Here is an 18268-nt window from a genome sequence, read left to right as displayed (position 1 = left end):
TTGAGGTGGTATGGAGATTTAAAGAGGACAGAGGAAAATAGGATGACTTGGAGAGTTTATAAATCTGTAGTGGAGGGAAGGAGATGTAAAGGTCATCCTAGGAAAGGTTGAAGGGAGGGGGAGTAAAGGTGGTTTTGTATGCAAGTGGCTTGAACATCCAACAGATGTGTGCAGGTTTGTGTGAGCATATTAGATAGGAGTGAATGGAGACTAAGATTTTTAAAGGACAGACATGCTGTTTTAGTGTGAGCAGGGTAACTTTTATGGAGAGATTAATGCAAATTGGTTAGCTGGACTTCGAGTCCTGGAGGTGGGAAGGGCAGCGCCTCCATTCCGAAGGTGGTGCGGGGATGCTGAGGTTGGAGGGGGTAATCTGATTCTTATGTTAGTACACTTCTGGAAAGACAGTGAATGACTGAATGCTGGTGTATGGGTTTTCCCTCTTTAGGTTACTTTGCCTTGGCAGCAGATGGAGGCTCGGAAAAAAATTTAATAAAATATATTACATATTGAGTTTAATAAGAAGTAATACATAAAAAAATAATAAGAATTAAACAAAGAGAATAGAAAATAAAATATTTGTAAAAAAAAAAAATAATTAAGCATTACTCTTATTGAGCATTATAATACTATTAGTTATTTATGCTGTGGTTATTTTAGTGCTTGTTTTATACATTATAATTCTGAAGAGTTATTCGAGATACTTACCTTCACTCGATGGCGGAAAATATAGTCAATCTTGCCGGCACTAACAAGATCCTTCAGTGCTGCATGGAACCTTTGAAATTCTGCTGATCCTAATTCAGCATACAGCACCACTCCAACCTGAGGTGTGAAGAACTTCTCAAGTCCTAATATATGATTCATAGGAAAATATAATACTTAAAAATTATCCAGCTTAACCATTTGACTGTTTCGGTTGTATATATACGTCTTACGAGCCTATGTGTTTGACGTATATATGTATACTCAAAAATTCTAGTGGCTTCAAATCAAGCAGGAGAAAGCTGGTAGGCCCACATGTGAGAGAATAGGTCTGTATGGTCAGTGTGCACTATATAAAAAAATCCTGCAGCACACAGTGCATAACGAGAAAAAAAACTCCGACCTTGTTTTTGGATTAAAACGCCGACTTTGAGGTGTATTTTTGTATAGTTTTTATGGTTATATTCTCGTTTTCGTAGTCACATTCGATAGAATAGAAAACATATTATAGACATAGAGGTGATTTTGATTGGTTTTACTATGAAAAGGACCTTGAAATGGAGTTCTAAGAAAAGGAAATGTTTGATTTTTGCTGATGTTCAAGAGTAAACAAATGATGTCATTGTCCAATAAATGTCCAACTAGCCATTCTAATATGCAGTCATGAATGCATTGATGTTACTTACACAATTATTATAATATTGCAGTAGTCTGCATAACAGTAAATCTTCTATTTTTTGTTTGAAAAAAAATCAAAATAGAAAGCAAGAGTAATATAGGAGGGGCCTGGAGACGTGACTGATGAACAAAGAAAATGTTATTTTAGAGCCAGGAATGTCTGCATTGTTCATTCTGGATCCTATTTTGAAATTGGCAATTTTTTTAATTTGCATGAAATTGGGCAAATTGCCAATTTCTGACCACTTTATTGGGTAGTTGAAATTGGTAAATAGGGAGTTTCTTCTACTCAATCGATAGAACAAATAGATTTCTAAAGAAATAGTTATGAGTTTGGTCGACTGGAACAATGGAATTAGCCAAAAATAGGGCTCAAAGTGGGCAAAATCACCGATTCATAAATAACGCCATAGTCGCTAACTTCGCGAGAGGGTAATTCTGTAAATTTTCCATCAAATTTCGTACTTTTGGTGTCATTACCATCGGGAAAAAATTCTCTATTATTTCAATGGAAAAAAAATTCAGATATTTTGTGACACCAGGAGACACCTCAGGATTTGGGGTTGCGACAGTCAAAGGGTTAAATATAACCTTGCTATAACCGACTAATAGAGGGAGATTGTCCAAGTGCCCATTAAATCAAAATAATATTCAAAAGTAGCAATAAGACTACTTAAGTGTTCAACTGAATACCTAATTTTAATACAGTGAACTTTGTTAATTTGTAAAAACTTTCCCAAAAAAAGAAGTTAAAAGTACAATTTATCCATTAAGTCAGTTATATTAAGGCCTTTTCTGATTATCATAAGCTAAAAGAGGTAGTTTTACTGGCTTATCAATGTTACGCAGAAAGGTGGAATAGCTGGGTGCTAGAGCTTTGTCTAAGGGCAAAGGTAAAAGCTACACACATCTCAAGCATAAACAGGCCACCCAGGGCTATCCCAGTCAAAACAGAAAGCGCTAAACCAGTATTTGTTACTTCAGTGGGTTGGTTAATAGAGGGTTAGGCAAAAAATCCTAGTTAGGAAAATATATCTATTTATTCAACATAACACTATATACACACTCTAGCAAACACTTTCATTTATCTCCTATCCTAAACGCCCACATAGCAGGCACAAGAAGCAGGCGGCTGGCGGTCCAGTAACCATAACACTCGCCCTAGTCAGCGCCAGGCCGACTCTACTCCAATACCAACCCCATTTCTTATTTCCTCACTCATCCCACCGCACCCTGACCATGTCAGAGCCTAGGTGAGCATACAGGTAAGCCATAGAAGAGCCTATGGCTTGGGTTAGCTAAACAAAATAATTACACCACTACAAACTTAGCTTAAATACACCGCATCTCCGACGCCAGCCTCCACACCATGCTGACTCCACGTGACTCCTCCCAGCCACACTTACCCCGCGTACCCAAACACAGTTGGAAAATAAATACCTAGCAGGATTTCTTTATAATTACAGTTAGAGTACTTTACAGTACCCCCAAATGCACATAATGAATTATAAAATTATTCTTTACAATTATAACATTCATACTATTATGACACCCTTCTCTACTGTATATACATTACAATGTCATGCAGAACCCTGCATAACACCCACCCAGTCTGGTCACCTCCACTCAAGGAAGCACAGCACAGCACCAGACCCAGCAGCACAAGCTAGTCAGGTCCAACTCACACACACCCACCCACACCCACTCATTTATTCATCTAACCTCTTTTTAAAACTGTACTCGGGAGTTTGTTCCACTCATACACAACCCACTATGTACTGCAATTTTTCTGTCGTTTTCAAACCCAGACATTGATATGACAGACAGTAGCTAATAAAAAAATCCCTTTTTAAATTAAGGTGGCTCATGCATTACCTTGACACATATTGGTCTTAATACACAAGTAAAAGTTATCCTTTAACACTCCAGACATCTCCCACTAAGGTAGGGTGACCCGACAAGAGAGAGAACACTTTGACCGTCACTCATTCACTGTCTTGTCAGAAGTGGACTCACTTAACAGTTCAGATGCTCCTTCAAACCCCAGCATCCCCACCCCTCCTTCAGAGTGCAGGCACTGTACTTCCCACCTTCAGGATTCAAGTAGAGCTCACCAGTTTCCCTGAATCCCTTCATAAATGTTACCTTGCTTACACTCCAACAGCACATCAAATCATGAAAACCACTTGCCTCCGCTCATACTCACAAAAGCTCGTTGGATGTCCAAGTCCTTAATACTCAAAACCTCCTTTACCCTTAACCCTTTCCAAGAACGACCCCTACCTATCCTTCTCTCCACCCCAAATTCATATGCCCTCCTAATACTATTTTTCTCCATCCTCTCTAAATGTCCAAACTACCTCAACATCTCTTCCTCAGCTCTTTTGGTAACTCCACACCTCCGCAACACACACTGCCTTCAGACACAACATCTCTACTGCCTCCAGCCTCTTCCTAACTGCAACATTCAAACCCCATGCTTCACACCCATACAGCAGTGATGGTACCACTATACTCTGGTACATTCCCCTTTTTGCCCCCATGGATAAAGTTCTTCATATCCACAGATGCCTCAAATGCACCATCCACATTAATCCCAGTGGATCATCTCATTTGTCAGAACCATCCACGTACAAGTCCACTCCCAAGTATCTGTACACACTTCCTCTATGCTTCCCTCTTCAATCTGATATCCAATCTCTCATTGCCTATTTTTTTTATACTTTCATCACCTTGCTCTTTCCTATGTTCACTTTTAATTTTTTTCTTCTACATACCCTCCCACATTTGTTTACCAACATCTGCAAATTCCATTCTGAATCTCCATAAGAACCATGTCATCAGCAAAATGCAACTGTGACAATTCCACTCCATACCAGATTCTCTATTCTTTAATCCCACACCACTCCCTGGCACCCAAGCATTCACTTCTTTTACCTTATCAATAAATATGTTAACCCTTTGAGGGTCCAGACCCCCAATCTAAAAATTCCCCACAGGGTCCAAGAATTTAAAAAAAAAATTATTTTTTCTTATGAAATAGTAGAGAATCTTTTTCAGAAGGCAATAAAACAAAAAGTATTAAATCTGATGAAAAATTGATGAAATTACACTCTCACGAATTCTGCTGTGTCAGCGATATTTACGCATCGGTGATTTTTGCCCACTTTGGGTCCTATTTTCGGCCAATTACATTGTTCCATTAGATCAAATTCTTAGCTATTTTGCTAGAATGCTTTCTATTTTATCTACTGAGCACAAGAAATTGCCCAATCAACTACTTCAACTACCCAATAAAGTGATCAGAAATTGGTAATTTGGCCAATTTCATACGAAGTTCAAAATATTCCAATTTCAAAATAGAGTTAAGAATAAACAATGCAAGCATTCCTGGCACTAAAATAACATTTCCTCTGATTATTATTAGTTACGTTTCCAGGTTTTACACAAGAACTACATTTTAATTTTTTATTCACATAAGAGAACTTTTATTCACACCAAAAAATAGAAGATTTACTGTTATACAGTACTGGAATAATTAAATGATATCAGCATATTTGTGAATGCCCATCAGACCCACCAGCTGATGTGTATTGGATGTATGATGTGATCGGTTTACTCTCAAACATCAGCAAAAATCTAACATTTCCACTACTTTGAGCTCAATTTCAAGTTATTTTCAGTACAAAAACCAATCAAAATCATCTCTATTTCTGTAAATAAACCTTCCATTCTATAAAATGAGACCAAGAAATTGCAAATGTAACCATAAACACTACACAAAAATACACTGCAAAGTTGCGGTTTTAATCCAAACACACGGTTGCAGTATTTTTCTCATTATGCACTGCATGCTGCAGGATTTGTGTTATATGGTGCACACTTACCACATAGATGCATTCTCTCATATCTAGGCCCAAATTTACAGCTCACAGCTTACCCAAGTGAGCTGAGCTCATGACGTAGTGCTACAGCTTGGATCCTGTCTTCAAAGTTGTACAACTATGGGACGGACCCTCACAGGGTTAACCCTTTCAGGGTCCACAGGCCCTCTCAGAGACTCGTTCTCAGGGTCCCCAAATTTAAAAAAAAAAATTATTATTTCTTATGAAAAGATAGAGAATCTTTTCCCGATCATAATGACACCAAAAGTACGAAATTTGATGGAAAACTTACAGAATTATGCTCTCGCGAAGTTAGCGCTCAAAGTGGGCAATTTTGCCCACTTTGAGCACTATTTTTGGCCAATTCCAATGTACTAGTCGACAAAAATCATAACTATTTCGCTAGAACTCCATTTTCTCTATTGAATGAGTACAAGAAACCACTAATTTACTGATTTCAACTATCCAATACAGTGGTCAGAATTTAGCAATTTTGCCAATTTCACACAAATGTCAAAAGATGCCAATTTCCAAATAGGGTCCAGAATAAACAAGAAAGACATTCCTGGCAATAAAATAACATTTTCTCTGTTCATTAGTCACATCCCCATGCCCCTCTTGCATTCTTTTGCTTTCCATTCTGAATTTTTATTCTCACAAAAAATAGAAGATATACTGTTATGCAGACTACTGCATTAGTGTAGAAATGGTATAAATAATATCGGCACATTTGTGAAAGAATATTAGACTCGCCAGTTGACGTGAATTGGACGCTTAGCATGATTTGTTTACTTTTGAACTTTGGTAAAAATCGAACATTTCTGCTACTTTGAGCTCAGTTTCAAGGTACTTTTCATTGTAAAACCAGTCAATATCATCTCAATTTCTGTAACATGTCTTCCATTCTATACAATGAGACCACGAAAACTAAAATACAACAATAAATACCATACAAAAATACAGTGCAAAGTCGCTGTTTTAATCCAAAAACACGGTCAATGTTTTTTTTCTCATTAAGCACTGTGTGCTGCAGGATTTTTTTTATACTGCACACACTGACCACATAGACCCATTCTTTCATATGAAGGCCTACCAGCTTTCTCTCACTTGATTTGAAGGCACTAGAATTTATGAGTACTAGTACGTCATGGACCCTTGTGCATAAGCTGTACTAGTACGGCCGAAACCCTGAAAGGGTTAAACAACCATGGACCTCACCCATCTATGTCTAAGACCAAATATTACTGGAAAATGATCTCCCTCTTTTGTACATACCCTAACCTGTGCCTCGCTATCCACACGAAAGCTCTGGACTACTTTAAGTAACCTACCGCCTCTTCCATACTTTTTATTATTAACAAACCGGCCATATTCCACAGAGGCAAGGTGACCTAACAAGAAAAACAAAAGTTTTTCTTTTTAAATTTAGTAATCTTCCATACTTATCAGCATTATTATTTTTTCCTGCCTCTACTAACAAACTCTGGTTCTACATTAGCACTGATATTTTCCTATTGACTTTAAAATCAATTTTCTTAATATACAGTAGGGCCCCCACTTACACGGCATGTCAGGTTCCAGGCTACTGCCGTGCAGTGGAACGCCATTTTTTTTTCCTACTTATAAATGCATATAAATGCCAGATAACAAGTTTATACCAACATATATTAAGTCAGCAATAGAACAAGGCACTAAAAACAATAAATAGCAAAATACATACACACAGTACACTTATTACTTACCTTAAATTATTAGTAGTCATAATGTAGGATGAGAGGTGAGTACTATTTACTGCTGAAAGTCAAGTGTGGCAGGTATGGTAGCCCACTTGGCTACCACACCTACATGTAATATATGAATGTATGTAATATGTAATACGTGTAATATGTGTATGTAATATATGACATTTAAAGCACCCCAGAGCAATAAAATGCATATACAGTACACTCATTGCTTAAAATATTGTAGTCTTAATGTAGGGTGAGAGGTGAGTATATACCATAGAAAGTCAGGTGTAGTTACAGTTTGCCACCTACCACACCTACACCAAATAAATGACTTAAATTTAAAGCACCCCAGAGTAATTATTGTATTATTTATTATTATAATTATTATTATTACCATCAACATATTTTGTTCACGGAGTTTAATCATTTCTAACAACTACCCTTAGATACCAATGGAAATAAGTCACTTTGTCTGACTTTTCTGGGTTAACCTAGGTAATCTACACATATGCTGCTATGTATGATGTTCTAGTTACCTGTATTTTTGTGTACCTGAATAAACTTACTAATGTAGAGGTCAGACAACTGGAAGCAGTCACTGGGTCTGACAAAATGCTATTAATACCTGTTCAATTTTCTTTCAAACATGTACAGTGGCATGAGTTTGCAAAGCATTTATCCCACAACACAAGGGGTCACAATTGGAAGTTGAAGACTCAGATGAATCACAGGGATTTTAGGAAGTATTTCTTCAGTCACTGAGTTGTCAGTGGAATGGTCTGGGAACTGATGTAGTGGAGGCAGGATCCATACATAGTTTTAAGAAGGGGTATGATAAAGCTCATGGAGCAGGAAGAGTGACCTAGTAGCAACCAGTGAAGAGGTGGGGCCAGGAGCTGTGACTCAACCCATGCAACCACAACTAGGCGAGTACATGTTTATGTTTAACACTGAAAACAAATAAAGCCAAGGCAGTGCATGATCATCAAGTATCACTCTACTGCTGCTCTGTCAGCAGTAGAGTGACACTCGTCTACCACCACGCTTCAAGGAGTTTCATATACAGTAGACCCTTGGCTAAAGCCTTTAATCCGTTCCAGAGAGCTAGCCTTTAACCGATTTAGCCTTCAACCGAATTAATTTTCCAAATAAGAAATGATGGAAATCCAATTAATCCATTTCAGACACCCAAAAGTATTAAAAAAAATAATTTTTTTACATGAAATATACATTTCCCCACACATAAAACAATGATACATGAAGAATAAAACAATAATAACACCACACTTATCTTTATTGTGGATTTCTTGATGAGTGATGAGACAGGAGGAAGGCAGAGGACGAAGGTGTTCTATTATACACAAATAACCCGCGCATAAAAGAGAGAAGCTTACGACGACGTTTCGGTCCGACTTGGACCATTGACAAAGTCACACTAACCAGAGGTGGAGCAGGACGGCTATATATAGGCAGGAAGAGGTGGTGGTAGTAGTAGTACAAGAGTTGTATATAATACCGACAAGATGAAATTAAGACACATGCGCAACACCCGGGCATCCTCATCATAGACGTTTCGCCATCCAGCCAGCCACTGGATGGCGAAACGTCCACAACAAAGACAACCAGACGCCACACATGTGTCTTAATTTCATCAGTAGTTGTAGTAGTAGTAGAAGGAGAAGAGGTAGTGGTAGTGGTAGAAGTGGGAAATAAGGAGGACGAGCCAGTCAAATACAAAGGAAGGGGAGCACTGCAAGAGAGCTAGATGCCCACAGACGGAGAGCAAGAGCACAGAGGTGCATGAAAGGGAAGTGGTGAAATAAATGAAGAAGGAACAGAAACACAAGACAGGAGAGAGAAAGACAACCCAGAGGAGAAAAGGAAAGAGGAAAGGGGAAGAGGAAGAAGAAGAAAAAGAAAAAGAAAAAATGAGGATTCAGGTTAAGTCACGGGTGTTCTGAAGTTTGGAGCATTTTACAATGTAGTGGGAGAGGAAGGCATCTACAGAGACGAAGCCAGGGCTAAGGTTCATACAAGGAAAGTTGTGTATTAGAGAGGATTCAACTAGACGGCGACTGTTCGAGTTGGAAGTAGGGAAGACAGTTTTAGCAGAAGACCAGTCAATAGGATGGCTATGATCTCTGACGTGACAGAAAAGAGCATTGTTAGTGTCGGCAAGCCTAACACTATTTTTGTGCTCCCTAAGTCTGTCAGAAAAAGATCGACCAGTTTCTCCAAAGTATTGAAGAGGACAGGAGGAGCAAGAAATAGAGTAGACACCAGGAACATCTGTAGAGGGAGGAGAGGTATGAACGAGATTAGTGCGAAGAGTGTTAGTCTGGCGGAAGGTAAGCTTGATGTCTAAGGGACGGAGAGAATTGTTGAGATTAGAAAGACCGGAAATGTAGGGAAGGCAGAGGATAGATCTCAACAATTCTCTCCGTCCCTTAGACATCAAGCTTACCTTCCGCCAGACTAACACTCTTCACACTTCGCAATCAAGGAAGCTGTTCTTGCCAAAGGTGCAACTTTGTTTTCGAAACAGATATCGCAAGTGATAGAAGATGTTGAGAGAATGTTATTGGTGTGGAAAAACGAAAAACAGATACCAGGAGATAGCATCTCTCAAGCAATCATATGTGAAAAGGCTAGGAAGTTGCATGACAATTTAATTAGAAAAAATGCCTGCAACTAGTGGTGATGTGAGTGAATTTAAGGCCAGCAAAGGTTAGTTTGAGAGATTTAAGAATCATAGTGGCATACATAGTGTGATAAGGCATGGTGAGGCTGCCAGTTCGGACCAAAAATCAGCTGAAAAATATGTGAAGGAATTCAAGGAGTACATAAACAGTGAAGAACTGAAACTTGAACAAGTGTTTAATTGTGACGAAACAGGCCTGTTTTGGAAGAAAATGCCAAGCAGGACCTACATTACTCAGGAGAAAAAGGCACTCCCAGGACATAAGCCTATGAAAGACAGGCTTACTCTGTTGATGTGTGCTAATGCTAGTGGTGATTGCAAAGTGAAGCCTTTATTGGTGTATCACTCTGAAACTCCCAGAGCGTTCAGGCAAAACAATGTCCTCAAGGCTAATTTGTGTGTGATGTGGAGGGCAAACAGTAAGGTATGGGTCACTAGAGACCTTTTCTATGACTGGTTACACCATGCATTTGCCCCCACTGTGAAAAATTACCTCCTGGAAAATAAATTGGACCTTAAGTGCCTCCTGGTATTAGACAATGCTCCTGGTCATCCTTCAGACGTGGCAGAGCGACTTTCTGGGGACATGAGCTTCATTAAGGTCAAGTTTTTGCCTCCTAATACCATTCTTCTCCTGCAGCCCATGGACCAGCAGGTCATTTCAAACTTCAAAAAACTCTACACAAAAGCCGTTTCAAAAGTGCTTTGAAGTGACCTCATACACTCGATTGACTCTAAGAGAGTTTTGGAAAGATCACTTTAGCATCCTCAATTGTGTAAACCTTATAGGTAAGGTTTGGGAGGGAGTGGCTAAGAGGACCTTGAACTCTGCTTGGAAGAAACTGTGGCCACAATGTGTAGAAGAAAGGGATTTTGAAGGGTTTGGGGCTAACCCTGAGAAGCCTATGCCAGTTGTGAAATCCATTGTGGCATTGGGGAAGTCCTTGGGGTTGGAGGTTAGTGGGGAGGATGTGGAAGAGTTGGTGGAGGAGGACAATGAAGAACTAACCACTGAAGAGCTGCAAGATCATCTTCAACAGCAAGAGGCCAGACCTGAGGAAACTGCTTCAGAGGAGGGGAGAGAGAAATTGAGGAAGTTGCCTACTTCAAAGATTAAGGAAATGTGTGCAAAATGGGTTGAACTGCAAACCTTTATGGATGAAAATAACCCTGACACAACTACTGCAAGCTGTGCTGGTGACTATTACAATGACAATGTTATGGCCCATTATAGGAAAGTCTTAAAGGAACGGGAGGTACAGGCCTATATGGACAGATATGTTGTGCGACAGAGGTCCAGTGACTCTCAAGCTGGTCCTAGTGGCATTAAAAGAAGAAGGGAAGTAACCCCAGAAAAGGACTTGATACCTCAAGTCCTAATGGAAGGGGATTCCCTTTCTAAACAATAACAACTTCCACACTCTCCTCCTACCATCCCATCAATCATCACCAGATCTTCAATAAAGGTAAGTGTCATGTACAGTGGACCCCTGCATAACGATTACCTCCGAATGCGACCAATTATGTAAGTGTATTGTATTCTTAGTGCATGTCTTTTTAAGTTTGTGTGTATTAAAATTAATATTTCATGTGGCAAAAAAATTTTTTTTCATACTTTGTGGTGTCTTGCACGGATTAATTTGATTTCCATTATTTCTTATGGGGAAAATTAATTCGCCATACGATAATTTCGTCTTACGATGAGCTCTCATGAACGGAATAATATCGTAAGGCGGGGATCCACTGTACTAAGAAAGAAGAGCACTGTAAGGGAGCTAGGGAACCACAAAAGGTAGGAACAAGAACACAGAGGGGGGGAAAATAAACAATAATATTTTTATTTTTTTTATTAACACATCAGCCAATTCCCAACAAGGCAGGGTGGCCCGAAAAAGAAAAACTTTAATCATCATTCACTCCATCACTGTCTTGCTAGAGGGGTGCTTTACACTACAGTTTATAAAACTGCAAACATTAATGCCCCTCCTTCAGAGTGCAGACACTGTACTTCCCATCTCCAGGATTCAAGTAAGGAACTGCCGGTTTCCCTGAATCCTTTCATAAATGTTACTTTGCTTACACTCCAACAGCACATCAAGTATTAAAAACCATTTGTCTTCATTCACTCCTATCAAATACGCTCACGCATGCTTGCTGGAAGTCCAAGCCCCTCGCACAAAAAACCTCCTTGACCCCTTCCCTCCAACCTTTCCTAGGCTGACCCCTACCCCGCCTTCCCTCCACTACAGATTTATACACTCTCAAAGTCATTCTGTTTCATTCCACTCTCTCTACATGTCTGAACCACCTCAACAACCCTTCTTCAGCCCTCTGGACAACAGTTTTGGCAATTCCACACCTCCTCCTAATTTCCAAACTACGAATTCTCTGCGTTATATTCAAACCACACATTGCCCTCAGACATGACATCTCCACTGCCTCCAGCCTTCTCCACACTGCAACATTCATCACCCATGCTTCACACCCGTGTAAAAGCGTTGGTAAAACTATACTCTCATACATTCCCCTTTTTGCTTCCAAGGACAAAGTTCTTTGTCTCCACAGGCTCCCAAGTGCATCGCTCACCTTTTTTCCCTCATCAATTCCATGATTCACCTCATCTTTCATAGACCCATCTGCTGACATGTCCACTCCCAAATATCTGAATACATTCACCTCCTCTATACTCTCTCCCTCCAATCTGATATCCAATCTTTCGTCACCTAATCTTCTTGTTATCCTCATAACCTTACCCTTTTCTATATTCACTTTTAATTTTCTTCTTTTACATACCCAACCAAATTCATTCACCAACCTCTGCAACTTCTCTTCAGAATCTCCCAAAAGCATAGTGTCATCAGCAAAAAGCAACTGTGACAACTCCCACTTTGTATTTGATTCTTTATCTTTTAACTTCGCACCTCTTGCCAAGACCCTCGCATTCACTTCTCTTAGAACTCCATCTATAAATATATTGAACAACCACAATGACATCACACATCCCTGTCTAAGGCCTACTTTTACTGGGAAATAATCTCCCTCTTTCCTACATAATCTAACCTGAGCCTCACTATCCTCGTAAAAACTCTTCACTGCTTTCAGTAACCTACCTCCTATACCATACACCTGCAACATCTGCCATATTGCCCCCTTATCCACCCTTTTCCAAATCCATAAATGCCACAAAAACCTCTTTACCTTTATCTAAATACTGTTCACCTATATGTTTCACTGCAAACACTTGGTCTACACACCCCCTACCTTTCCTAAAGCCTCCTTATTCATCAGCTATCCTACTCTCTGTCTTACTTTTAATTCTTTCAATAATAACTCTACCATACACTTTACAAGGTATACTCAACAGACTTATTCCTCCATAATTTTTGCACTCTCTTTTGTCCCCTTTGCCTTTATACAAAGGAACTATGCATGCTCTCTGCCCATCCCTGGGTACCTTACTCTCTTCCATATATTTATTAAATAGCACCAACCACTCAAAAACTATATCCCCACCTGCTTTTAACATTTCTATCTTTATCCCATCAATCCCAGCTGCTTTACCCCCTTTCATTCTACCCACTGCCTCACAAACTTCCTCCACACTCACAACTGGCTCTTCCTCACTCCTACAAGATGTTATTCCTCCTTGCCCTATACACAAAATCACAGCTTCCCTATCTTCATCAACATTTAACAATTCCTCAAAATATTCCCTCCATCTTCCCGATACCTCTAACTCTCCATTTAATAACTCTCCTCTCCTATTTTTAACTGTCAAATCCATTTGTTTCCAAGGTTTCCTCAATTTATTAATCTCACTCAAAAGCCTTTTCTTATTTTCAACAATATTTGTTGCTCTATTTTACATTGCTTCACCACTCTCTTAACCTCTCTCTTTCTCTCCATATACTCCTCCCTCCTTGCATCACTTCTTTGTAATAACTTCTCATATGCTAACTTATTCTCCCTGACTACTCTCTTTACATCATCATTCCACCAATCGCTCTTCTTCCCTCCTGCACTCACTCTCCTGTAACCACAAACTTCTGCTGAACACTCTAACACTACATTCTTAAGTCTACCTCATACATCTTCGATCCCATTGCCTATACTCTCACTAGCCCATCTCTCCTCCAATAGTTGTTTATATCTTACCCTAAGTGCCTCGTCTTTTAGTTTATAAACCTTCACCTCTCTCTTACTTGATGCTTCTATTTTCCTTGTATCCCATCTAACTTTTACTCTCACTGTAGCTACAACTAAAAAGTGATCTGATATATCTGTGGCCCATCTATAAACATGTACATCCTGAAGTCTGCTCGACAGTCTTTTATCTACCAATATGTAGTCCAACTACTACTGTCATTACACCCTACGTCATATCTTGTATACATATTTATCCTCTTTTTCTTAAAATATGTATTACCTATAACTAAACCCCTTTCTATACAAAGTTCAGTCAAAGGGCTCCCATTATCATTTACACCTGGCACCCCAAACTTACCTACCACACCCTCTCTAAATGTTTCTCCTACTTTAGCATTTAGGTCCCCTACCACAATTACTCTCTCACTTGGTTCAAAGGTTCCTATACATTCGCTTAACATCTCCCAAAATCTCTCTCTCTCCTCTACACTCCTCTCTTCTCCAGGTGCATACACGCTTATTATGACCCACTTTTGCATCCAACCCTTATTTTAATCCACATAATACTGGAATTTACACATTTATATTCTCTCTTCTCCTTCCGTAACTGAACCATACCCCCGGCCGGGATTGAACCCGCGGTCATAGAGTCTCAAAACTCCAGCTCGTCGCGTTAGCCACTAGACCAGCTAGCCACAATAAGATTCATCTGGAGATTCGTCTGTAAAAACTTGCATTTGTGGTCACAGAGGTGCCTGTGCTAACTTTCCTATGGTGTAGAAATATACCTAGTTGGATGAATCTTATTGTGGCTAGCTGGTCTAGTGGCTAACGCGACGGGCTGGAGTTTTGAGACTCTATGACCGCGGGTTCAATCCCGGCCGGGGGTATGGTTTATTTGCAATCGTGTCATTACGATTCCATAACTGATCCTTCAACATTATTGCTACCCCTTCCTTAGCTCTAACTCTCTCAGATACTCCTGACTTAGTCCCATTTATGTCTCCCCACCGAAACTCTCCTACCCCCTTCAGCTTTGTTTCGCTTAGGGCCAGGACATCCAACTTCTTTTCATTCATAACATTAACAATCGTCTCTTTCTTGTCATCCGCACTACATTCACACACATTCAAGCATCCCAGTTTTATGAAGTTTTTCTTCTTCTCTTTTTTAGTAAATGCATACAGGTGAAGGGGTTACTAGCCCATTGCTCCCGGCATTTTAGTTACCTCATACGACATGCATGGCTTACGGAGGAAAGATTCTTTTCCACTTCCCCATGGACAATAGAGGAAATAAAGAAGAACAAGAGCTATTTAGAAAAAAGAAGAAAAACTTAGATGTTTGTGTATGTTTTTTTTTTTTCAACAAACCATCTGTATCCCACCAAGACAGGGTGGCCCAAAAAGAAAAACGAAAGTTTCTCTTTTTAAATTTAGCAATTTATACAGGAGAAGGGGTTACTAGGCGCTTGCTCCCGGCATTTTGGTCACCTCTTACAACATGCATGGTTTATGGAGGAAGAATTCTGTTCCACTTCTCCATGGAGATAAAAGGAAATAAACAAGAACTAGAAAGAAAATAGAAGAAAACCCAGAGGGGTGTGTATATATAGGCTTGTACATGTATATGTAGTGTGACCTAAGTGTAAGTAGAGGTAGCAAGATATATCTGTTATCCAGCGTGTTTATGAGACAGAAAAAGACACCAGCAATCCAACCATCATGTAAAACAGTTACGGGTTTCTGTTTCACAGTCCCCTGGCAGAACGATAATACCTCCCTGGGTGGCTGCTGTCTACCAACCTACTACCTATAAATAATAATAATGGACCAATTACCTAAAGGAGAAAGAGGAAAGGGGAAATGGGAGAAGGGGAAAAACGAATCAGGTTAAGTCATGGGTGTTCTGAAGTTTGGAGCATTTTACAATGTAATGGGAAAGGAAGGCATCTACGGAGACAAAGCCAAGACAAAGATTCACACGAGGAAAGTTGTGTATAAGGGAGGATTCAACCAGGCAGCAACTGTGAAAGTTAGAAGTAGGGTAGATAGTGTTAGCAGATGACCACTCAACAGGATGACTGTGATCACTGACATGACAGAAAAGAGCATATGGTCCATTATTATTATTTATTTTCCCCCTCTATGTTCTTGTTCCTACCCTCTGTGGGCCCCTATCTCCCTTGCAGTGCTCCTCTTTCTTAATATTTGACTGAGTTCACTACTACTACTGCTACCTCTACCAGTACCTCTCTTCCTCCTTTCCTACTGCCTCTCTTGTCCCATCACTGTCTGCTCGCCTATATGTACTCCCTCCTTCTCTCCTTTTTCTTAGCGTGACTTCGTAAATGGTCCAAGTTGGACCGAAACGTCGTCATAAGCTCCTCTCTATGCGCGGGTTATTTGTGTATTGTTCCAGTCACGGTATTGTGCCTTTTTTTGTTACTTTATGTTATTTTATTATATTGTTTTACTATTTTGTTCTTCTAAGGCTATGTATAATAAATGATTATATTACTCATAATATTCACAGTGTTTGACTTTACTTTGTTATCCTGGGTTTTATACCTAGTGTGCTTTGCGGCTGAATTACACTATTAATACCATAAAATTGTAGTAAATTTGAAATAAGTTGTCTTTGAGCCACCTACATACCATGTTTGCTGGTAGGGAAACTGGAGGTGGAGTAACAGCTCCTGGTTCCTTTGTTTATTTTTGCTAGAGAGGCATACTAGTACATCGGACGTACAGTGGATCCCCGCATAACGATATTAATCCGTTCCTGAGAGCTCACTGTTATGCGAAATTATCGTGATGTGAATGAATTTTCCCCATAAGAAATAATGGAAATCAAATAAAAAAAAATTTTACCACATGAAATATTAATTTTAATACACACAAACTGAAAAAGGCATGCACAGTTACATGACACTTACCTTTATTGAAGATCTGGTGATGATTGATGGGATGGGAGGAGGAGAGAGTCTTAGTGTTTAGAAGGGGAATCCCCTTCCATTAAGACTTGAGGTGTCAAGTCCTTTTCTGGGGTTACTTCCCTTCTTCTTTTAATGCCACTAGGACCAGCTTCAGAGTCACTGGACTTCTGTCGCACAACATATCTGTCCATAGTGGCCTGTACCTCTCGTTCCTTTATGACTTTCCTAAAGTGTTTCACAACAGTGTCAGTGTAATAGTCACCAGCACGGCTTGCAATAGCTGTGTTAGGGTGATTGTCATCAAAAACGGTTTGCACTTTAAGCCACATTCCACACATTTCCTTAATCTTTGAGGTAGGCAACTTCTTCAGTTTCTCTCTCCCCTCCTCCAAACCAGTTTCCTCAGGTCTGGCCTCTTGCTCTTGAAGTTGATCTAGCAGCTCATCATTGGTTAGTTCTTCATTGTCCTCCTCCACCAACTCTTCCACACCATCCCCACTAATCTCCAACCCCAAGGACTTTCCCAATGCCACAATGGATTCCTCAACTGGCATAGGATTCCCAGGGTTAGCCTCAAACCCTTCAAAATCCCTTTGGTCTACACATTCTGGCCACAGTTTCTTCCAAGCAGAGTTCAAGGTCCTCTTAGTCACTCCCTCCCAAGCCTTACCTATAAGGTTTATACAATTGAGGATATTAAAGTGATCTCTCCAAAACTCTCTTAGAGTCAATTGAGTTTCTGAGGTCACTACAAAGCACCTTTCAAACAGAGCTTTTGTGTACAGTTTTTTGAAGTTTGCAATAACCTGCTGGTCCATGGGCTGCAGGAGAGGAGTGGTATTAGGAGGCAAAAACTTCACCTTAATGAAGCTCATGTCCCCAGAAAGTCGCTCTGCCACGTCTGTAGGATGACCAGGGGCATTGTCTAACACCAGGAGGCACTTAAGGTCTAATTTCTTTTCAGTCAGGTAATCTTTCACATTGGGGGCAAATGCTTGGTGTAACCAGTCATAGAAAAAGTCCCTAGTGACCCATGCCTTACTGTTTGCCCTCCACAGCACACACAAATTAGCCTTGAGGATATTCTTTTGCCTGAACGCTCTGGGAGTTTCTGAGTGATACACTAATAAAGGCTTCACTTTGCAATCACCACTAGCATTGGAACACATCAACAGAGTAAGCCTGTCTTTCATAGGCTTATGTCCTGGGAGTGCCTTTTCCTCCTGAGTAATGTAGATCCTGCTTGGCATTTTCTTCCAAAACATGCCTGTTTCATCACAATTAAACACTTGTTCAGGTTTCAGTCCTTCACTGTCTATGTACTCCTTGAATTCCTGCACATATTTTTCAGCTGCTTTATGGTCCGAACTGGCAGCCTCACCATGTCTTATCACACTATGTATGCCACTACGCTTCTTAAATCTCTCAAACCAACCTTTGCTGCCCTTAAATTCACTCACATCTTCACTAGTTGCAGGCATTTTTTTAA

The 18268-nt window shown here is 39.9% G+C and overlaps 1 protein-coding gene across 1 annotated transcript in view; it reads right to left on the bottom strand.

Moving 5' to 3' along the window:
• Window positions 1–449: 449 nt before the first annotated feature.
• Window positions 450–18268, bottom strand: part of LOC138855047 (UDP-glucose:glycoprotein glucosyltransferase 2-like) — a 53542-nt gene continuing 35723 nt past the window's right edge. Inside the window, exons 4-5 of the mRNA XM_070101799.1 lie at window positions 709–825; window positions 450–476 (exon numbers count right to left, since the gene is read on the bottom strand). Of these exons, the coding sequence (XP_069957900.1) occupies window positions 450–476; window positions 709–825 (144 nt within the window). The remainder of the gene's footprint in view (window positions 477–708; window positions 826–18268) is intronic.

Source organism: Cherax quadricarinatus, chromosome 79 (assembly GCF_038502225.1).
Source record: "Cherax quadricarinatus isolate ZL_2023a chromosome 79, ASM3850222v1, whole genome shotgun sequence".
NCBI classification, from domain to species: Eukaryota; Metazoa; Arthropoda; class Malacostraca; order Decapoda; family Parastacidae; genus Cherax; species Cherax quadricarinatus.
Note: the sequence above shows the minus strand (reverse complement) of the source record. Positions and strands in the feature narration are given on the sequence as shown.